Source organism: Lemur catta, chromosome 26 (genome assembly GCF_020740605.2).
Source record: "Lemur catta isolate mLemCat1 chromosome 26, mLemCat1.pri, whole genome shotgun sequence".
Classification (NCBI taxonomy): Eukaryota; Metazoa; Chordata; class Mammalia; order Primates; family Lemuridae; genus Lemur; species Lemur catta.
In genome coordinates, this window is record NC_059153.1 from 7,800,355 (window position 1) to 7,824,008 (window position 23,654).

The window sequence follows — 23,654 nt, forward strand, 5'->3', positions numbered from 1 at the left end:
CTTCAGGTTTCAGGCACTATCTTTGTTAATTCCAGCTTCCAAAACATGCTACTCCAAACTCTTTCTCTTTGAATGTCATTGGAGCTTTCACACGTTCACATGTACCATGCAATTTAACATTTGGCCACGGCTTGACCCGGAAGAATTCTTTAGCTTATAGGTCAACATACTTCAAAGCCCAAATTGATTCTTTCCCACTTCTAAGCCTTAGTTTTTACCCTACAGTATGATGGCCTCTTAAAAATATGCAGCAAACGAGCAGAATTATACTGTACAGCTGTCATGTCCTTAGCACACCATTATTTTCTGACCTATAAGCTGAAAATGGTAAGAGGATCAGCCCTTATATGCAAATCCAGAGGTCAGACTGTGACATCACACCACCCCTTCTTGGATTTTAACTTCACTCAATGCTTAGATTTTAACAGCATAACAACAACAACTAAACACAGTACCTCCGAATCCGAATCCGCAGGTGACGATGCTTCCTCTTCCTTTGGTCCAGATGTTAACAAGGACATCTTAGCTATAAAATGTCATTCACAGAGTCATTTATTAGAATATGTCTGACTGCACATTTCAAATACATATACAAGTCTACTGCCATTCATTTTTATTTAGATGAAATAAAAGTAATAGCAAAAAATTATTTCAGAATTGATGCAGATTAAAAGAACAAAAGGTAGGCCATATGAAGGAAAACAGGAAAAGAAAAATAATTACAGGAAACGGTTGTTACATTTGAAACGACATATGTTAACTGGTGCCTTTATAACAGTATTTACACATGGAAAAATCTCAGAGATATTCACTGATTTACCGCTTCTGCTACTTTCACGTGTTACAGTAAAAGTGACATTATTTTTTTGCTCTCATGGAGCATTTTCAGTAATACTCATACCATTTTCCTCTCTGAAACCTGCTGGCTTTGTTGTCTCCTCCTGTGAAAAAAAAAAAAAAAAACAGAAATGCACTTCAGAACACATTGTATTTATTCTCTCACTCACCCACTCACTCAGTCAGATAACACACAGTCACTGTGTCTGCCAAATCATGGGCAATATTCTGGGACAAAGCGGAACATATAAACAGAAGGCAGATTCTGCCTGATATTCAAGCGGGACTTGAGATGTATGGAAGCCAATAAGAAGACAAATGGGTAAGTCACTAAGTCACCAGTTTGACAAACGGACTGAACAAAGTCTAGTGAGGGTACAAAGGGGAGAACAGTCCATTCTAACTGGGAAACTCCAGCAATGCTACAAAGAGAGGAATGGATTTTGAAAGGCACAAAAAATACAGACCGAAGGTGTGAAGAATTTCTTGACATGTGGGATCAGCACAAGGATAAGGAAGCAACCAGGCAAATAGGGGAAGCAAAATAATGTGGTAAAACTGCAAAACAGCTATAGGAAGCGGGATGGAGAGGGAAAATGGGAGAATCAGTCTGAACCACAGCAGTCACGTGCCATCCTAGAACATCAACTGTTCCCTTCATGGAAGGAGGATCCCCTCAATGAGGAGGTGACTTACATCTTCACAAATATATTTTAGAAAGGTCACCCAGGCAGCAATGGAAAACTAAATGAACTTACCAAGCAGGGGTGGGGGTGGAGGGAATCCAGAAAACAGTCTTCCAACATCATAAGTCAGAGAGTGAGTAAGCGTAATGAAATAGGAAAAATGGTGAGCAGGTAGAAGATACAGAACTTGGTGAATGACAGAATTGGCGACTGGGGGGAGGACTGGAGAGCTGGACTATTCCTGCTTGAGTCTTTCACTGCTATTTATTCGGGGTTGTTTACTTGGGTCAAGAAGCCAGATGTCGGAGTATGTTACGGACAGTCAGGGAGACTCAGACAAGGGTCAAGGACAGCTTCACCTGGCAATGCGTCAAAGCTGAGGCACCCAGTGGACGTGATGCACAACACAGAGCTGGGTAAACACACTGGGCGTAGGAATTGGTAAGCTTACTTGGGAAAATTATTTGGAGTTATGAAGGTAAATATTTGAAAACCATACAAAAGTGGTAGAATTCAATAAGGCAAACATAGAAAGAACTCGGAAATTCTGGAAATGAAAATGAGAGTAGGGAAATATAATATGGAATGCAACGTTTTCAAATACATTACCCCAAATCTGTCAAGGATATAAAATATACTTTCCTTTATATATGCAAATATTTACTTCCAGAAAATTGCCGGGATATGCATGTTTAAATGAAATGAAATGGTTGAATTCTAAAGCACTGATTCAAAATGCCAATTCAATAGGATTCCTATGTAAAAATTAATCTTAAAAGTTTTAATCTGTTAGAGACCTCCTTCTCCATTTGTTTGATTACAGAATTAGGAGGCATGTTTAAATACTACTATAATTTAAGAAGGAAATGTAAAGCCCCATGTTGGATGTGACATGGTTTTTCTTCTGCCCCGGTAAAGGACATAGTAATAGCTCTAATTTCCTCTTTATGCCACATAGGATATTAGTTAAAAATCAGAGAGAGCATCTAGCATGAAGAAAATAAAGCCATGATTATTCAAGTTGAAGATAAAAAATCCAAAAACGTCTATGATTGTGAAGGAGGACCCAATATTCCTAGGAAGACAGAAGAAACAGACTCAAATGTCAGGTGTAAAGGATTCCTGAGTTTAAGAGATGAATTCATCTCTGTGCCAGGTCAAAAATCTATAAATACTAAAGTTCATAAAGCTTCCTGTGAATAATATAAAGGGTCCCGTTTTGGGGAGATATTTTTAAAAGAAAAAAACCATCGTCTAGAGATGATTTTGTATTCTCCATTGGAAATCATTCCTTCATTGTTTCTATAAGTAGTTTATGTGAGAGAAGAGTTACAAATTATGTTTAAGTTCATGGCATGTGTATATACAGGTGACCTTTACATACAGATAGTATTAGCATAAGATCAATGAGAATAACTGCAGAAATAAATAATTGCTGCATTTATTTCTCTAAGAGGGCTGTGGCTCAAAATTTCTTTTCTCTTAGCATCAATAAAAATTCAGAACCTCCCTTATATAATCTGAGATTATAATTTTAATTAATCAAAAGATCAAATAAAAGGTTTATTTATTTCTTTCTCCTTATTCTCTAAAAGATCTAAAACAGTCACCAGGATTGTATCAAACAGTAAAATATATTACTTAGGCAAGTTATGGATAGAGAAAACACTAAGTTAGCAACCTTAAGGAAGGAACAAGAGTCTAAACTAAATAATTCATTAAAAAATCTGACAAGCCCCAAGATAGATATCTCTTGGCATTATCTACGACATAGGTTTTACTAGATTCAGATTAAGACATCACTTTACTAAATTTAACAGAAATGAAGAATAAATTCTTTTATTTCTAAGTCATTTTTAACTGCTGCATACTTGGTGCACATATATGGGGCCTACATGTGATAATTTGACCCTTCATATTAATAGAATCATACAGGGTAATTGGGATATCCATCACCTTAATCATTTTCAAATTGTCTTTCATTTCTTCACTGAAATCAGGTACATGTCATTCTGAAGAATCTGAGCATCTTTTGTGCTGATTGTCTTTTCTCAATTTGCATTTAAAAGAATTTCCATCGGATTTTACATATGGAGAGTTCCTGCTCTCATTGAACTCCACTATTGCTGTGGTGCTTTTATAATAATCTCTCACTTTGACTCTCTTATTCAACCCTTGCATTTATCTTGCCCTTCTCTCATGAATTCCTCCCCCTCATCCCTTTCTCATCTACATGTCTGTTGAGCAGTCCTTTTGGGTTGCTTTCTAATTCTCTGCTCACACAGTGGCAACTCAAAGAATTCTTCACTCCCAACCAAACTTTAGAAATCTCAATCCTATACATCTCTCTCTCTTGTGATTACACTGCTTTCTATTATGATCTTGAGGACATACATTTCTACGATCTTTGTCAGCATGATGGAGATGGGGGGTGGTATGTGAAAAAAGCATGGGGAAAAGAAGGGGTTTTTGTTGTTGCTGTTGTTGCTTACAGTAACTTACCTCTGTACCACCTGGCTTAGTTGAAGACTTGAAGGAAGCTTTCAGACCAGGGCCAGGTGGTTGCAGGAACGGATCATGAAAGCCCTGCACTTCGACTGATGCTGTGGGAAGGCTTGGAACCACATGTGGATGATTAAAAATGCTGTCTTCAAACATTGTTCCATCTTCTGTTCTCACAGTAAATTTGGCTTGTACTAAAATAAAAATAAAGAGTATATGAAAATATTTTTAATTAAATAACAAGAGATAACACAAAAATAGAAAATCTTCAAATAGCTTACCAATTTTCATGTGTTGCCGATAAGCAGTCATTTGCTTTATTACCCCTGGTGGCAGAACATTCTAGAAAAAAAAAACAACAGCTTTAAGAATAACGAGTATCAAAGCGGGTAAATTAAGAATAATATTCACCATTACCATATGATCTAACACAAAGGGCACAGATTTTGGAGTCACTCGGATGTAGACACAACCCTCGATTCTCTGATTTGTTCACCTACATCTTCTCATGGGGAGAGGATTATGAGAGCTCATACAGATATCCTCAAAATATCACTCTGCTTATCCCTAGTTCATTACTGTACAAACACTATGATATGCATTAGATTATTTTCATAACAAGAATAACCTAGGACAAAAATTTTCCCAGATAGTTTAGAGCATTTCTGAAAGAAGTCACATTAAGGAACTTACATTAATCACGTGTTATATTTTGACATATGTTCGCATGATTTATCTTTGTATTATCTTTGTATGAGTTATCTCTTGCCCAGCAATATATGGGACTTTAGCTTTTAGTAGTACCTTATGTAAAAGGGTTGACACTGCAAATAGTATAAGTCACTTCTATCATGTTCCTTAAAAAGCTAAAGGTAAATGATTGTACCCACTCAGGGCTTTGCAAGAAAGAGAGAAGCAAACAGGAATAAACCATGTCAGGTAATGACGGATGAAGGAAAGGCACACAAAGCTACTACATAGAAAGCTGTAACTAAATATGGAGACAGAGAAGGAATGAAGGGACAGACACTGAAGAAACATCTTTTGCAAGGAAAATGTACGTGGATGTAAAACCATTTCAAAAGGCGGGGGAGCATGGAGAAACACACAAACAAAAAAAAGAGACATTCCCACTCAGTTATGAACATAAACCAAGGAGGAAAAAGGAAAACATTCAGAACAATAAAATATATAACAGACTTCTGTTCATAGCATATCCATAATAGTAATGCCTAATATTTATTTCAGAGTTACTTTTTTTTTCTATTCTGTAGACTTTGATTTTATTGCTATGAGACATTCAAGTAGTTAAACTTGGTCATCTACCACTACCTAAAAGCAAACTTTGTTACTACAAAGAGAAAAATATGGAAACAGATATGTTTCATTAATCTACTTGGAGGAAAAAAATGTGCAATCAGAATTCTAAAGATAAGGCATGAAAGACACTGGCTAGGGGGAGGGAGCGGTGCCCTTGCTCACCCAGTGCCCCAGTTGCTGCTGGTGGGGGGGGGGGAGAATGGTCTGCCCCGCCCCAATGTCCACAAGGTCCACGCTCCACAATCTTGTGACTGAGGAAGCACTCAGTGTTCACACAAGTACTGTGCAGCTTGTAATGAAAGATATCTCTAGAAGCCCCCAGTAGGAAAAGCATAGAGGGGATACAGGCAGAAGGGCTGACTAGACACACAGGGCACCAGATCTTGTGAGAAAGAACGGAAAGTTTCAGATGACAAGGCACAGCCCAGGTGCCATTCTGAGGAAAGAGTGCCAGAAGCCACCACAGATCCCACAGGAAAAAGTCTCAGGGCAGAAGAAGAAGGGGCAAGATTACAGCAGAGAGAGACCCCGGAGGAACTGGGAGCCCCATGGAAAGGGTAGGCGGGGAGGTTTGTTTTTCCTCCCCTCACACCTCTGGCAGTCTGCAGGCTCTGAATCTCTCAGACAGCTCCCCTCTGTTCTTGAGAACACAGCACCAGGCTGCCAGCACTGTGGAGGATGCTCTTCCTCACCATACACCCGAGCACATGCAGTGAGTGCCATACCACTTTCGTGAAAATCATGCCTCTTTGTCCTGTCTAGGGGGATTCAGCCCTTCAGTGTCTTATTTTTCTTTTCCGTTGTCCCCCCACAAATATTCTGCAACACACACTTACACAGCAACAGCCACAGTTGGCCAGTGAATCCTGGGTGAACTGTGTCATCCCAAATCTGGGACATTCCAGGCAGGCTGCCTAAGGGTCAGAGTACAGCATAGCATGCCAGAAGGGCTCCTCGGGACATACGGGACCAGAGGGCCAGGTCTCCTCCTTTTAGACTCTTCTCTTCCTCCTTCTCCTCCTATCCTCTCCTACCTACCGATGCTGACACAGCCATGGCCATTCCTGCTCAGGGTTGGCATGGGCACCCCAAGGGATGACTATGCTACGGCAATCAGGAGCAACTTCCTCCCCTTTGTCACTGTTCCCTCCATACCATGGATACCACAGATAGTGCACCTCACACCTCTCCCCCTATGAAACTGCAATGATCCAAGGGGTACTCTGACCGTGAGGGCCCTGCCTGCAGGACCTCCTAGTCCTGCCTTGGCTGGCTGCTCCAGCACAATGGGTGTTACTCTAAAGCACAAGGACATTAATCCTCCCTGAGTACTCCATGGGCAACTCAGGACCAAAACACCTCTCCCTGTCACAGTTTGGGGATTCAACTCATCAGATGGAAGGCCAGCTCTGCAGGCCTTTCCCATTCCCCCAGGATTCAATCACATCATTCGGGGCCATGGGGATGTGTGAACTGACCTTCAGAAGGGAGGAAGGCCACCTGGGCAGAAATGAAAGCAGAGTTCACTGTGGGTCTGAGCCACAGTGAACTTGCCAACTTGCCGAGTACCCCTCCCCTCACAAGATGGGCATGTTTTCTGTCAGGGCCAGGGTCCTGGGAAGGGAAGCTAGAAGCTTATAGCCTGCAGACGCATTACTGGTAAACTTATTTGCCTTGGACTGCTGCCAGGGACCAGATGCCAGAGGAGAGCTGTGGGACAAGGGAAGTGGCAGGAGAGTGAAACCCACTCCCATCTGCTGGACTGTGAATTCCTGACTTCTCCTCCCACAGGAGCAGACTTGTTGGCATGGTGGGAACACCCAGCCCCTAACTGGTGGCTATCTCCAGTGGTCTGAGACATGACCGTGTCCCCTGCTGAGACAGCATTTGTATCCACCTTTGTGGAGCCTCAACATGGCTCTCCCAAACGAACCCCACCCAATCTCACTTGCCTCTCCCTGACAGCTCTGGTGCAGCACAAGAAGGGGTCCCTTGGGGGATCCAGAACCCCCCCATTGCCTGGGACGACATGCTTTTCTCATGATTGACTGAGGCTAAAAACAGGCGCCAAAAAACCCACTACAGTGGACTCTCTCCAGCAAGCAACATGTACTGGCAGGGCAATCAACATGTACGGGTCAGCACAGCACTGACACATTGCATGGTACAGGATTTGGCAGACTTTTACCCACAGGCACCACCTACTGACTTCAAGATTAAACTGAATGTCCCAGTATAATTCATGCTGTTACATCTACAGGGTGGGGAAAGAGACAACGTAACAACAACCCTCCATCTCCCCATCTCAACAAGAGGCAGGGTTTGAGAAAGAGAATTCAAATTTCTAAATGTCCACAAATTCTTTTTTTTCTCAGTAGGGATACAGTCTCACCATGATGCCCAGATCGTCTTGAACTCCTGGGCTCAAGCAATCCTCTCACCAAAGCCTCCCAAGTGGCTGGGACAATAGGCTCACGTCACCATGCCTAGCTAAAGTTCTACTACTTCTAATATTATTTAAGTCTAAACAGAGCACTAAGGGTATAAATAGAGAAAAAGATCTCTCCTAAAAACTATATGATACCAAAATAACATGTGTCTAAGAGAAAAAAGAGGAACTTTATGCTATGTGCTGTACAGTTTTGGAAATAAAAGGCACCAGGGAGATTCCGTGATCACTGTAATAAGCAACTGGATGCATTAAAGATTAATTCAGACATAAGTATTATAACAGTCATGTCAGTATGACCTAAAAGTAACAGTAAGGACATGTATGCAAATTAACCTGGACCAAATTTCATATTTCCTCTACCATGGGAAAGCTTTACCTAATACAATTTCCCTGTCACTCTGTATTTCCCGGATCATTCTTTTTTTAATCAGATCCACCCCCTGAACAGTATTTATCAATCCTCTCTTATTTACCAAAGTAAAAATTTAAAGTAAAAATTTAAAGAAAAAATTCAAGGGGTCCTATTATCAAATGGTGTTCTCTGAACAACTTTCTATTACCAAGATGAAACCATGATAGGTGGACCACTGCTAAATATTATGAGTTAACACTATAGAAAATTAGATACAGAGTGAAAAAATTAGTTCCTTGAGAGACTACTTTACCTTGGTATCAACATCGAGGTGTTCAGAAAATGAGTCAGTATCTGGTTTTCCATAAATATCCGGTTTGATGGAAATCCTTTACAGCAAAAATAAACAACAGAAATAAGCCAGGTCATTTCCTTAAAAGAAAAACATTGGCCATTTCTTACCTGGGCACCCACTCCCGAATAAAACACAAGAATCAGGCAAAAGGTCACCTACCACTATACTAAATGCCATTTCTTCATAGAGTTAGTGTTTAGTCTCTGATTTAAGAAAAATTTTACTTACCTGTTTTTCTCTCCGCCTCTCCCAAACTTGGAAATATTCAATGAAAACTTACTTCTAGTTCCTTAATGATTAGTGACAGCTAATACATTGACAGAGCCGGAGAATAATTTCTCTTAACTAATAGCCTATCCAGTTAATGGCGGACATAACTCGTGTTATCTGAACTGGAACAAACCTGATAACCTGAAACAAGGTAGAAAGATACCACCCCTTCTTCGTTATCTAGCTCTGGTTCTAAGACTAATCTGTATCACTCAAGATTGGCAGTCTTGGACTCTCACCATGGAAACCCTTTCTGAAGGCCCCATTGCATCCCTTTACCCACAAACAGCACAAGGAGTGACCGAAAACATTTGAAATGCCTGGAAGTTAAATGCACAAAACTCAAAGAACAAATGCATACACACTGATAATCGATATAGGGGGGAAAAAAAAAACCAGTAAATGCATATGTTGTTATTAGGAATACTCTTCCGAGAAACAATAAAAACTTAAAAATTATAAAATCCAATTGTTTCCCCGATATACGTCCTATCTTATTCAGGTCCACATAAACTAGCAAGCCCTTAAAAACCTTCACAGGAACTCCGATACCCAAGCAGAGAGACTCCTGGAAAAACAGAATCCTGGAAGTTGTACTTCTATTTCCCATAGTATTGTCTAAACGTCTTCCTTCTTATGGGCTCCCACTTCCAGATCCCTCCCCTCTTCTGCAGGGCTCCATGGCAGTCTCCAACCTCTAAATATTCAGCCTAAGAAAGCACAGATTCCTGAAAGGATGGGCCCAAGTGACCAAGAGCAGGAGATCTCTATTTCCCTGCTCCTAGAAAACAAGTGAAAGGGACGCTCAGTCACACTCTCCTAGCAGAGACATGTTACAAACTACCCAACTGAAGCTCCATGAGGGATCTCCCAGCCATTCCCACCCCTGCCTTCCCTACATGTACATGGGAAGGACATCAGTGAATTGGGAAAAGAGGTGGCGGAGACACCGGACCTGGGACACACATCTGTCTTTCAGGAACCTCCAGACCCTAGGAATCGAGGGGCTCTCAGCCAGTCCTCTGTAACTTGAGGTGGAAGCAGATCATACCACATTCTGATCTGCTCTACAGATTCTTCCAAAATTCTTCAAACATCTTTCAATAGCAACCTCCAAATCTGTCAGTTCCTCCAATTAAACAAAAAAACAGCAAGCTCTTCAGGACTCCCTTTGAGTCCTCTATTTTAAGATACTCTTCTAGATAACTCCCGACTCCCTGTGTCCTTCATTCCTATGATTCATCTTTATCAAACTTCTCAGACACTCCAATATTCTGATTTCTTTTCTAAAACGCTCATTCCTGTACAACCCACTGTTGTTTCTCTTCAAACTTGGTGTTCCCCTGCTAATTCCATTGATATCCACTAACACTGAGCTCATCAGCTAATTCCATTCTTATCCTTTTCCGTTGGCTTCACTAGACCCACACCCACCGTCTATTATTAAAACACTCACCTACAGGATGATAAACAAGGAAGAGTACTGGGCTTTCGATTAAGAAACCTGAGTTCACATCTCATTTCTAACACTCACTATCTCCAAATGAGTCACTTTAATCTCTTTGACTTTCAGGTTCTCCACCTGAGCAATTACTAGGGCAGGATGTTAAGCACAGGTGGAATTCCTAGAGAATACTTTGCTTGGTCTCTTAAGATTGCTTAAAATCCTGAAATTCTGTGTGCTTTGGATTTCCTCTATAGGAAAATGTGGAAGACTTAGCTGGCAGAATGGAAAGAAAAAAAACACAACAAAAGAAATACCAAAAAAGGCAGAGAAGAAAGAAAACAAAATCAAGACAAGATTAGAGAAAAGTCACAGAGGAAGAAAAAAGATGCTAGGAAAAAAGAAAAATCTTCATGAACTAGGCATGTGCAGTAGCTGAGGATAGTCTTACTGTCTACTTACTGGGAAGTCAGTAAGTAGAAAGATCAATCAGAAAAATCCTCTAAATAGACGCTAACTGCAATTAACAAAACATGGCATACCTGTAGACATCCTTCACTTACAGGAAATTAACTCCTTCTAGGACTTGCTTGGTCTTGCTTATGTTAAACCTATGGTCCTGTGGCCACGGCAAAGTGAGATCTGCCCTCAAACTTTCGATGGTGAAAACAATGACCACTGAAATTGTTGAACATAGCAGGACAAGCTGTTGACTAACCAGCCTTCTAAGGAACACTTTTGAGGAGAGTTAACGTATAACTAAATCTGACTTTCTGCATCGATCTCAGCTGGACCAGTACCTGGATCCCAGTGCTGCACAGTTCTTTATCATATGCTCAGGGGAAGAAGTAGGGATTTGGGAGCCAGGCAGGTTTATTGTCAAATCATGGGTCAGCTACATGTTCGCTATGGGATCATGGGACAATTAGTCAACTTCAGAACCACAGTAGCCTAATTCCTAAACAGGAATAGCACAAGTACTTTGCAAGTATTTGTGGAGATTATATGAGATGATCAATGTTAAGTACATGATATGGCATCTAGCTCATAGTAGAACACTCATCAAATATTAGTTTCTTTGCTTTGTATTCCCTTAGTGAACACATAATTTTTAAAAAATATGCAAGATCCTACCTGAACACGGGGTCCCCAGCAATCTCATCCACTGCTAAAGAAAAAAGTAAAATATATTTTAAATCAACCATATAAAATTATGGAACATTAAACGCCTACGATAGCATGCTGGCCTATAACCCCAAGGTAATTAGGAGGCTGAAGTGAGCGTATTGCTTGAGGCTGACACTTTAACCCTGCAGTGCGCTATGATCACATACAATCATTGGATATGCTAAGATACTGTATTGCTGATCACAAGCTCCTCTTATTCGTTTCTAAGATTTCTGTTCATTTCTTCTGAAACGAAAAACACTGTTCACCTACTAAAGGAGGCTCCTTAAAGAACAAGTCAAAAAGTGCATACAGTTGCATCCGAAGCATAGGAAGAGTTATACACTGCTCCAAGACAGATGGCTGTGACCATTAAGGACCACTTGGACCTCCAAGTTATTTCGAGGGTAATGGGGGTTTATCATACAGACATATAGATAGACAGATATAGATATAGATATAGATATAGATAGATGGTTAAAAGTGTTGTGATCCAAGCCACCAAGTATTCTAGTTAAATCACAGATTACCAACTTCCGAACAAATATAATACCAGAAAAGCATTTCACATGAAAACTATGCCAGATAGAACACACAGTATTTGACAACCCAGAAGACACCTAAAATTATGGCAGCCCACCATCAGTGACACTGTCATTGTGGTACAGACATTTGCCGTTAGAATCTAAGAGAATACCAGATACACTTTAGGACAAGTAGCCAACTGTCTTCAAAGGAAATAATAAACACTTGTAAGACATACATATGTTAGTAATATGTTCTCACACTATTTTCTCGTTGGAGATGAAATTAAAAAGAAAGCAGGAAAAGCAGAGATATCAGAAGAAGGCAAATGGAAAGAGAACTGCACTAATGAAGACATTCAGGTACTGACTTTTCTACTGAAGTCCCCAGAATTCCCCAAGTACTGAGAACCAGTATATTCAGCATATCCCCTTACAGTTGCCTCCATATATTCTTTCAGTTTTCTGCAGTAAAGTATTTAAACGATGTCAGTTTCTCCAACTTGCAGGTCTGTAATCCATTGCTGACCAAAATTTGAAACCCAGTCCAAAAATGGCTGTGTTATGATTCCACGTCAGAGGGAGGGTATGTGTGTTCCACAGTGGCTTCCAGTGTTGCTGCCAGGTTTTGTTTCAGAATGCGTGCACAAGAGCTCATCAAGGCCGTGGGTATAAAGCAAGCATTTCCACAACAAGCAGATAAGAGAGACACCACTTCCCCTTACAGGTGATCTTCAGGTTTTAACAATTTTGGAGTAATATTGGCACATTGGACTCACCAGTCTAGACAATTTTCCTGACCCTATGTGGATACCTGCTACAGTTACAAAACTTTTAGGTAGCATCTTAAAGATGTGTCCTTCCACATCTGGACACCACAAGTACGAGTCACATACAAAGTAGACCTTACAATTTTAAAATTATTGTTTTGAAAAGGGAACCACCACACATGAGAAAGTTCACTCCAACTCGCTTTAGTAATCTTACTTGCCAGAATTTATAGTCTCCTACTTGAAATTCTCATGTATTAAAAAATCTTTACAACATAACTTGCTCTTGATTCCTCTCCGACATTTCTCTAACCACTGCTCAGTCTTCTTTGCTGACTCCTTTTCCTTTGGGAAACGTGGATGCGCCAAGGGTTTTGGCACTGGCCGCCTTCTCATTCTACATCTTCCCTATCAAGGAGAAGCTCATTCAGATCTATGACTTTGGTAATTACAGTAACAGTATTCCAAGTCTGTGACTCCAACCTCAGGGTCCCATCTCCTGGTAGAAATGCCTATCATCCAATTACCAACTGAAAATATCCCACAGGAATATCCCGTTAAACTCAACATGGATAGAAAACAGTTAATCTTCCCTGTTGACCTGCTGCTCTTCTCTACACACCTGACAGTTTGCTACTCTTTCCTCGTGTCCAATTTAAACGTGACTGCATAACCTGGAAACCTGTGAGTCAGACAGCTGAGATTTCTCTCTGCCCTTAAATTTGAACATTCAGTAACCACTAAATCATATGAACTGTCTTTCTCTTCTAACTCCTCTTTACATGTCTACCACCAAGGTTTTATTTCAAGATTCAGCATGGACTCTTAACTTCTGGCTCTCACAGGGGGAAAAAACCCATCAACTATTATCATTACTTCTTAAATTTAAAAAAAAAATAAGTAAAAAAAGGAAAAGGCAAGAAAAAGAACAACGTCTTAAAATGAATAAACTGACCTTCCTAACTATTTCCTTCGCTGTGGATGGGTAACCACTAGATTGCTACTAATCCAAGCTTTGTGTGACAAGGAAACTACAGCTTTGACTATTGTAAAAGCTTCCTTCTCTTGTCCTCCAGTCTCATTAGATGGTAACCTTCCATCTACCTTCTACATGGGGGGTCAGCAAACTACAGGCCACAGGCCACATCTACCCTGCCACACGGTTATTTAAACCAAGTTTCGTCGGAGCACAGTCATGTCTATTTGCTTACCTCTTATCTATGACTGCTTTCATACTACAATGGCAGGGTTGAATAGATATGACTGAGACCACCTGGCCTAAAAGGTATACTACCTCAACCCTTTACAGAAAAAGCTTGACCATCCCTGCTTTACACCATAACCACAATGCCCTCATACTCAATTCTAATCCTGTGACTCCCAGGAAAATGGAACTGCTGGAAAACCTTGCAAATCTGACTCATGAGTCTCAGCTTTTGCACTTGCTGTTCTTGGACCTCATGTGCAATCCTGCTAGGTGTTCCTTCTGCCAAGCACCATCTTTCTGCTTCTTTACCTGGCAAACTTCTACTCACTCTGCCTTGCTTACCTTCAATCCTAGTCAATGTCTAAAGAATTAATTCTGCATGATAGACTTAAAGTGTCTGGCACACATTTAACACGATAAGCACAAGGTAAATGATGATTATATTAATAAGCTCCCAGAGGGCATCTGGCACCCAGTAACCACTGAATAAAGTAGTAAATAATATAAGTAACAATAAAAATAAGTTCCTGACTGTATTTGTAAAATGTACGTGTTTAGTTACATCGGAACAATACTTATCACCCAAAAGACATTTGATAGCTATTTGTGAGGTGGGCAAGTGAATACGATGAATAAAAATGGTTTGACAGTTCCTTTGAAGAAACACAGAAGTGAAACAGGAACAGGTCTAGCTTATCACAAGCACCTCAAAGACAAAAACTATGCTTGCTCGACCTTTGTCTCCTACTACTTACAATACCTAAATTATGGAATTTCTTTGATGAATATATACTACATTAAAGGTGCCCTCATATACCTCAGATTGTACAAGGATGTAGGTGTCCCACCTAGGTAGCACAGTAGCATTTTTGTTATTGTGAAATAGTTCTCTACTTTTATTATTATTGGTTTAGCCCACGGTTGGGCTACTGGAATATTTCTTAGGAAAATCGTTTGGCTAAGGGACACAAAGTCACTGTTATCATGATAATTATCCAGCAGATAGGAGAACACATCTCGTTCTAGTGAAGTAAATACATATCATTTGGTTTTAACCTATGGGGAATGAATTCAATAATAGTGAGACCTTGTTGGTATATGGATTTCTAACATAATCTGTACTTCTCAACAAAGAATTGCTTTTCTGACATCTTCATTCAATAGGTATCTTTATAAAATAATCCACTGGCTTGGTATGGTGGCCCATGATGCTTGTAATCCTAGCACTATAGGAGGCTGAGGCAGGAGGATCCTTGAGGGCAAGAGTTCCAGACCAGTCTGAGCAAGAGTCAGACCCCATCTCTACTAAAAATAGAAAAAATTAGCCAGCAAACTAAAAATAGAATGAAAAAAGTAGTTGGGTGCGGTGGCAAGCACCTGTAGTCCCAGCTACTCAGGAGGCTGAGGCAGGAAGATTGCTTGAGGCCAGCAGTTTGAGATTGCTGTGAGCTAGGCTGATGCCATGGCACTCTAGCCTGGGAAACAAGGTGAGTCTCTCTCTCTCTCTCTCAAAAAAAGAAAGAAACCATCTCTGCAAAAAAAATTTAAAAATAAGCTGGGCTTGGTGGCATGCACCTGTAGGTCCAGCTACTCGGGAGGCTGAGGCAGGAGGATCATTTGAGCCCTGGAGTCTGAGGTTACAGTGGGCTATGATGATCCTATTGCACTGACTGCACTCTAGGCCCTGCACTCTAGCCTGGGCAACAGAGTGAGTGAGACCTTGTCTCCAAAAATAAATAAATAAAATAATATTCTCCTATTAGTTATTGCTGCACACTGGCCACAATTTGCAGTTAATATTGTCATTTGTTTATGCTATCAGAAAGGTAATTTTGAGTTCTCGGTTTTAACAATAGTTACTTTTCTGTGACACAAATCACTATGTAATACAAATACATAGTCTCCCTTTGACAACAGGTGTTTGAACTGCAGGGGTCCACTTAGATGCAGATTTTCTTCTGCTCTGTCACCCAGACACAGCTGGACCAACCTCTCCTATTCCCCCTCCTCTTTATCAGCCTAGTCAATGTGAAGATAAAGAGGATAAAGACCTTTATGATGATCCACTTCCAGTTCATGAATAGGAAATGTATTTTTTCTTCCTTATGATTTTCTTCATAACAGTGGCTTTTCACTAGCTTACCTAATTGTGAGAATACAATATATAACACATATGACATACAACCTATGTGTTAATTGACTATTTATGTTATCACAAGGCTTCCAGTCCACAGTAGGCTGTAAGTAAAGTTTTGCAAAGTAAAATGTTATACACAGATTTTCGGATGAAAGGGGATTGACGTCCCTAACCCTCCCATGGTTCAAGGTCAACTGTAACTACCGTTCACTAAATGCAAACCATTTATTATAAAAATTAAATAGAAGATGCATTTTTATACCAAGTGCAATTCATTATAATGTGACTGGAAACGGAATATACTAACTTAAAAATCTTCTTTCTTATTTAGCCAAAAATATCAAACAGGATTTTAGGGACCAAAATTAAATAAATGATTTCTTTCCAGACAATATTGTTTGAGATAATAAATGACGTACGCCTAACTTAAAGTAACTCCGCATTCCAGACTACTAAAAAACATTCAAGAAGAAATATGCATGCAGTTTACACATTGACCTTTTAAACTCCTCCTTTATACTCAAAACTTCACTATTCCTACTTATGTATCTATTGTACGCCCACCAAAGAGGCAGTCACTGTCAGAAGGCTTACCTGGATTGCTAATTTGAGAAGGATTTTCCAGAATCTTTTCTTCTTTATCTTCTGAAATTTCTTGGGGAATTCTATTTCTAAAAATGTAATAAATAAAATTACTATTTTAATACTGACATGAAAATCATTTACCAAATAAATTAAATTCTGAAGAGTATTTCAGACAATATCAGAGCTATTATAATAACAGATCTTTAATTATCCCATATACCTCAAGTTTGTAAGCTCAACAAACTTCTTATTAAGCTTCTAGTTAAAGAAGAAAAGAAAGGCGAAGTACTCATGAAGGGAGTATAGAGCAGTGAATTAACCAGAGGTCCCTTGACATGATGCAATGTGTCCTGAACTCAGAAGAAGTCCTAGCTCTCTGTAAGCAACAGCTATTTGTTCTTGGACAAGTTGCTTCTCTCAGGCTCATTGCCTTCTAAAAATAAGGATGTTACTGCCTTAGTTCACTGGGTTCTAAAACAACATTTAATGAGAGAACAGTTTTACAAGGCTCAGAAAGATAGGGAATCAATGGAATAATTTGTCCTGGAACTTTATGGCTGAAATGATTTTGGAATCCCAAACAAAACACATTTGTAGTTTTCCATAGGTACTAATACTCAAATGATACAGTTTTCAAAAATGTTACTAAGCCCCACCCTTGTTTATTACTTGTTCTACTGTTTGTGGCTTGCAATTCAGGGAATCTCATCTGTTTCTTAATCTTAACAAAATTTATTATAAATATTACTTCAGTAAATGGGATAACATAATTGTCCACTGTTACTGAGCTACTTAATCACAGCAAGGGCAGAAAATTAATGGATGTCATAACCTAACTTCGACTACTACTGTTCCTCCTCTACCTGCTCAAACTCTGAATCAGCAGATCTTTGCTAGAATGATGCTTAATCTCCATGCCCGTCTCCAACTGACGTGGAAGGCAAAACCCTATTTTTATTTAAGTTGAACAAAGGCAATGCAAGTTGACATTTTCTCATTTCTAACTACCAACAACATATTTGCACACAACATTCCACACTACTGAGCTCCATTTGCATTTCATAGATCATATTATGGGCCTATCTCTGTACCGAAAGTCCCAACACAATTTTAATATTGGGTGTCACCTGTTTTTGCCTTGACACACACTGTTACCTTGGAGCTAGTCAGCAAATGGGCCAATGATGTTTCAGGGACTGGATAAAACACGGAATGCTTCACCGATGTTCATGTCTACCTTGGGCAGGGACCATGCTAATCTTCTCTGCAGGGTTCCAATTTTAGTGTATATGCTGCCGGAGCAAACACAAAGCCCTACTTTTCTTTGTGGATACTGATGACTCATGGATAAAGCTTGGCTCTGTTAAATTCAACTATTCTACTTTAGATTCAGAGAATTCTGTTGAATGGCTTTCTTGCTAGGAAGAATCTGAAAATAATTTTAGAACATGACACACACACGCAAGTGGCTTGGGAGGTTTTCATTGCTAACAGTAAACAGGTCACTTGCCAGGCCAACTGTGAGTTGGTGACCACTACTCTGGGGAAGGACAATATGGGAACGTCTGCTACCTAAGAAAAGGTGCTACACGGGATAGAAAGGGACCTCAGGATACAGATGTGGTAACAAAGAAGTAAGGAAATTCTCATCTCTTCCTGTAACATTATTTGAACCTCTCTGAACTTTAGAACAATCCCAACTACTACTTGCTGTAGAAAAGACAGACAAAGGCCTCAAAGGGTAACTGACCATTACCTTTGAGACCTTGCTCAAAGGTCTAGGCTAAGTCTAGGCTAACATGAGTACTCCACAGACAGTTCTGAGTGTGAGGGAAAGGTCAACTTGCTCACTATGTGTGTGGCTAAAGCTATGAGGCCCGACTGCCAGAGCAGAGTACTGGTGTTTTGGGAATGATGGCTGAGCAATTAAGCATTTGAATGTGATCTAAAAAAAAATAACTTTGAAATCTAAGTACGTATCACCATGAGGACTGCGGGATCTGGGTCAGTGAGGGCACCCTGGTAGCAAAGGTCAATCCTTCCCAGACTGCAGGACCAGTCTCAATAGCAACAAGGCAGCACCAGAACTGACAGAATGATTGAAAGGTCCTTTAATTCCCTTCCCTTTTTTAGATTTTACCAAATTGTTTAGGGACATGGTCTCACTCTGTCACCCAAGCTGGGATGCAGTGGCACAATCATATCTTACTGGTGCTTCAAACTCCTGGGATTAAGTGATCCTCCTGCCTCAGCCCCTTGACTACCTAGGAATACAGGCAGGCACCACCACCCAATGCCTATTTTATCTTTTTTTTTTAAGAGATGGGGTCTACCTATGCCACCCAGGCTGTTCTTGAACACCTAGCCTCAAGTAATCATCCTGCCTAACCCTCCCAAAGTGCTGGGATTATAGGCGTGAGCCTTCACACCTAGTTTTCCCCTGCTCCTAACCTGTAATTAGAACTGTCTTCCTTGTACTTAGGGAAACCCTTCCTTTCTTGAAAAATTCAAGCAGGAGAGTAGAGGACATAATGCCCAAAGGATTCACAGGCACTCAGATACCCAAGCAGAGAGACTCCTGGAAAAACAGAATCCTGGAAGTTGTACTTCTATTTCCCATAGTATTGTCTAAACGTCTTCCTTCTTATGGGCTCCCACTTCCAGATCCCTCCCCTCTTCTGCAGGGCTCCATGGCAGTCTCCAACCTCTAAATATTCAGCCTAAGAAAGCACAGATTCCTGAAAGGATGGGCCCAAGTGACCAAGAGCAGGAGATCTCTATTTCCCTGCTCCTAGAAAACAAGTGAAAGGGACGCTCAGTCACACTCTCCTAGCACAGACATGTTACAAACTACCCAACTGAAGCTCCATGAGGGATCTCCCAGCCATTCCCACCCCTGCCTTCCCTACATGTACATGGGAAGGACATCAGTGAATTGGGAAAAGAGGTGGCGGAGACACCGGACCTGGGACACACATCTGTCTTTCAGGAACCTCCAGACCCTAGGAATCGAGGGGCTCTCAGCCAGTCCTCTGTAACTTGAGGTGGAAGCAGATCATACCACATTCTGATCTGCTCTACAGATTCTTCCAAAATTCTTCAAACATCTTTCAATAGCAACCTCCAAATCTGTCAGTTCCTCCAATTAAACAAAAAAACAGCAAGCTCTTCAGGACTCCCTTTGAGTCCTCTATTTTAAGATACTCTTCTAGATAACTCCCGACTCCCTGTGTCCTTCATTCCTATGATTCATCTTTATCAAACTTCTCAGACACTCCAATATTCTGATTTCTTTTCTAAAACGCTCATTCCTGTACAACCCACTGTTGTTTCTCTTCAAACTTGGTGTTCCCCTGCTAATTCCATTGATATCCACTAACACTGAGCTCATCAGCTAATTCCATTCTTATCCTTTTCCGTTGGCTTCACTAGACCCACACCCACTGTCTATTATTAAAACACTCACCTACAGGATGATAAACAAGGAAGAGTACTGGGCTTTCAATTAAGAAACCTGAGTTCTAACACTCACTATCTCCAAATGAGTCACTTTAATCTCTTTGACTTTCAGGTTCTCCACCTGAGCAATTACTAGGGCAGGATGTTAAGCACAGGTGGAATTCCTAGAGAATACTTTGCTTGGTCTCTTAAGATTGCTTAAAATCCTGAAATTCTGTGTGCTTTGGATTTCCTCTATAGGAAAATGTGGAAGACTTAGCTGGCAGAATGGAAAGGAAAAAAAACACAACAAAAGAAATACCAAAAAAGGCAGAGAAGAAAGAAAACAAAATCAAGACAAGATTAGAGAAAAGTCACAGAAGAAGAAAAAAGATGCTAGGAAAAAAGAAAAATCTTCATGAACTAGGCATGTGCAGTAGCTGAGGATAGTCTTACTGTCTACTTACTGGGAAGTCAGTAAGTAGAAAGATCAATCAGAAAAATCCTCTAAATAGACGCTAACTGTAATTAACAAAACATGGCATACCTGTAGACATCCTTCACTTACAGGAAATTAACTCCTTCTAGGACTTGCTTGGTCTTGCTTATGTTAAACCTATGGTCCTGTGGCCACGGCAAAGTGAGATCTGCCCTCAAACTTTTGATGGTGAAAACAATGACCACTGCAATTGTTGAACATAGCAAGACAAGCTGTTGACTAACCAGGCTTCTAAGGAACACTTTTGAGGAGAGTTAACGGATAACTAAATCTGACTTTCTGCATCGATCTCAGTTGGACCTGTACCTGGATCCCAGTGCTGCACAGTTCTTTATCATATGCTCAGGGGAAGAAGTAGGGATTTGGGAGCCAGGCAGGTTTATTGTCAAATCATGGGTCAGCTACTTGTTCGCTATGGGATCATGGGACAATTAGTCAACTTCAGAACCACAGTAGCCTAATTCCTAAACAGGAATAGCACAAGTACTTTGCAAGTATTTGTGGAGATTATATGAGATGATCAATGTTAAGTACATGATATGGCATCTAGCTCATAGTAGAACACTCATCAAATATTAGTTTCTTTGCTTTGTATTCCCTTAGTGAACACATAATTTTTAAAAAATATGTAAGATCCTACCTGAACACGGGGTCTCCAGCAATCTCATCCACTACTAAAGAAAAAAGTAAAATATATTTTAAATCAACCATATAAAATTATGGAACATTAAAAGCCTATGATAGCATGCTGGCCTATAATCCCAAGGTAATTAGGAGGCTGAAGTGAGCGTATTGCTTAAGGCCGACACTTTAACCCTGCAGTGCGCTATGATCACATAAAATCATTGGATATGCTAAGATACTGTATTGCTGATCACAAGCTCCTCTTATTCGTTTCTAAGATTTCTGTTCATTTCTTCTGAAACTAAAAACACTGTTCACCTACTAAAGGAGGCTCTTGAAAGAACAAGTCAAAAAGTGCATACAGTTGCCTCCGAAGCATAGGAAGAGTTATGCACTGCTCCAAGACAGATGGTTGTGACCATTAAGGACCACTAGGACCTCCAAGTTATTTCGAGGGTAATGGGGGTTTATCATACAGACAGATAGATAGACAGATATAGATATAGATATAGATAGAAGGTTAAAAGTGTTGTGATCCAAGCCACCAAGTATTCTAGTTAAATCACAGATTAGCAACTTCTGAACAAATATAATACCAGGAAAGCATTTCACATGAAAACTATGCCAGATAGAACACATAGTATTTGACAACCCAGAAGACACCTAAAACCTTGGCAGCCCACCATCAGTGACACTGTCATTGTGGTACAGACATTTGCCGTTAGAATCTAAGAGAATACCAGGTACACTTTAGGACAAGTAGCCAACTGTCTTCAAAGGAAATAATAAACACTTGTAAGACATACACATGTTAGTAATATGTTCTCACACTATTTTCTCGTTGGAGATGAAATTAAAAAGAAAGCAGGAAAAGCAGAGATATCAGAAGAAGGCAAATGGAAGGAGAACTGCACTAATGAAGACATTCAGGTACTGACTTTTCTACTGAAGTCCCCAGAATTCCCCAAGTACTGAGAACCAGTATATTCAGCATATCCCCTTACAGTTTCCTCCATATATTCTTTCAGTTTTCTGCAGTATAGTATTTAAACGATGTCAGTTTCTCCAACTTGCAGGTCTGTAATCCATTGCTGACCAAAATTTGAAACCCAGTCCCAAAATGGCTGTGTTATGATTCCACGTCAGAGGGAGGGTATGTGTGTTCCACAGTGGCTTCCAGTGTTGCTGCCAGGTTTTGTTTCAGAATGCGTGCACAAGAGCTCATCAAAGCCGTGAGTATAAAGCAAGCATTTCCACAACAAGCAGATAAGAGAGACACCACTTCCCCTTACAGGTGATCTTCAGGTTTTAACAATTTTGGAGTAATATTGGCACATTGGACTCACCAGTCTAGACAATTTTCCTGACCCTATGTGGATACCTGCTGCAGTTACAAAACTTTTAGGTAGCATCTTAAAGATGTGTCCTTCCACATCTGGACACCACAAGTACGAGTCACATACAAAGTAGACCTTACAATTTTAAAATTGTTGTTTTGAAAAGGGAACCACCACACATGAGAAAGTTCACTCCAACTCGCTTTAGTAATCTTACTTGTCAGAATTTATAGTCTCCTACTTGAAATTCTCATGTTTTAAAAAATCTTTACAACATAACTTGCTCTGATTCCTCTCCGACATTTCTCTACCCACTGCTCAGTCTTCTTTGCTGACTCCTTTTCCTTTGGGAAACGTGGATGCGCCAAGGGTTTTGGCACTGGCCGCCTTCTCATTCTACATCTTCCCTATCAAGGAGAAGCTCATTCAGATCTATGACTTTGGTAATTACAGTAACAGTATTCCAAGTCTGTGACTCCAACCTCAGGGTTCCATCTCCTGGTAGAAATGCCTATCATCCAATTACCAACTGAAAATATCCCACAGGAATATCCCGTTAAACTCAACATGGATAGAAAACAGTTAATCTTCCCTGTTGACCTGCTGCTCTTCTCTATACACGTGACAGTTTGCTACTCTTTCCTCGTGTCCAATTTAAACGTGACTGCATAACCTGGAAACCTGTGAGTCAGACAGCTGAGATTTCTCTCTGCCCTTAAATTTGAACATTCAGTAACCACTAAATCATATGAACTGTCTTTCTCTTCTAACTCCTCTTTACATGTCTACCACCAAGGTTTTATTTCAAGATTCAGCATGGACTCTTAACTTCTGGCTCTCACAGGGGGAAAAAACCCACCAACTATTATCATTACTTCTTAAATCTAAAAAAATAATAAGTAAAAAAAGGAAAAGGCAAGAAAAAGAACAATGTCTTAAAATGAATAAACTGACCTTCCTAACTATTTCCTTCGCTGTGGATGGGTAACCACTAGATTGCTACTAATCCAAGCTTTGTGTGACAAGGAAACTACAACTTTGACTATTGTGAAAGCTTCCTTCTCTTGTCCTCCAGTCTCATTAGATGGTAACCTTCCATCTACCTTCTACATGGGGGGTCAGCAAACTACAGGCCACAGGCCACATCT

At 40.2% G+C, this 23,654-nt stretch overlaps 1 protein-coding gene and 1 non-coding gene across 2 annotated transcripts; both read right to left on the minus strand.

Annotated features, from left to right (window-relative positions):
- Positions 1-651: 651 nt before the first annotated feature.
- Positions 652-21,209, minus strand: LOC123627676 (ankyrin repeat domain-containing protein 26-like). The gene is made up of 5 exons (XM_045537362.1): positions 21,186-21,209; positions 8,463-8,538; positions 4,307-4,367; positions 4,026-4,219; positions 652-941 (listed from the first exon to the last, which is right to left on the minus strand). The coding sequence occupies exons 3-5, from the start codon at positions 4,335-4,337 to the stop codon at positions 873-875; spliced, it is 294 nt and encodes a 97-aa protein (XP_045393318.1). The 5' UTR covers positions 4,338-4,367; positions 8,463-8,538; positions 21,186-21,209; the 3' UTR covers positions 652-872.
- Positions 17,810-17,916, minus strand: LOC123627775. The gene has a single exon (XR_006731485.1). It is a non-coding gene; the product is annotated as a U6 spliceosomal RNA (small nuclear RNA).
- Positions 21,210-23,654: the final 2,445 nt, after the last annotated feature.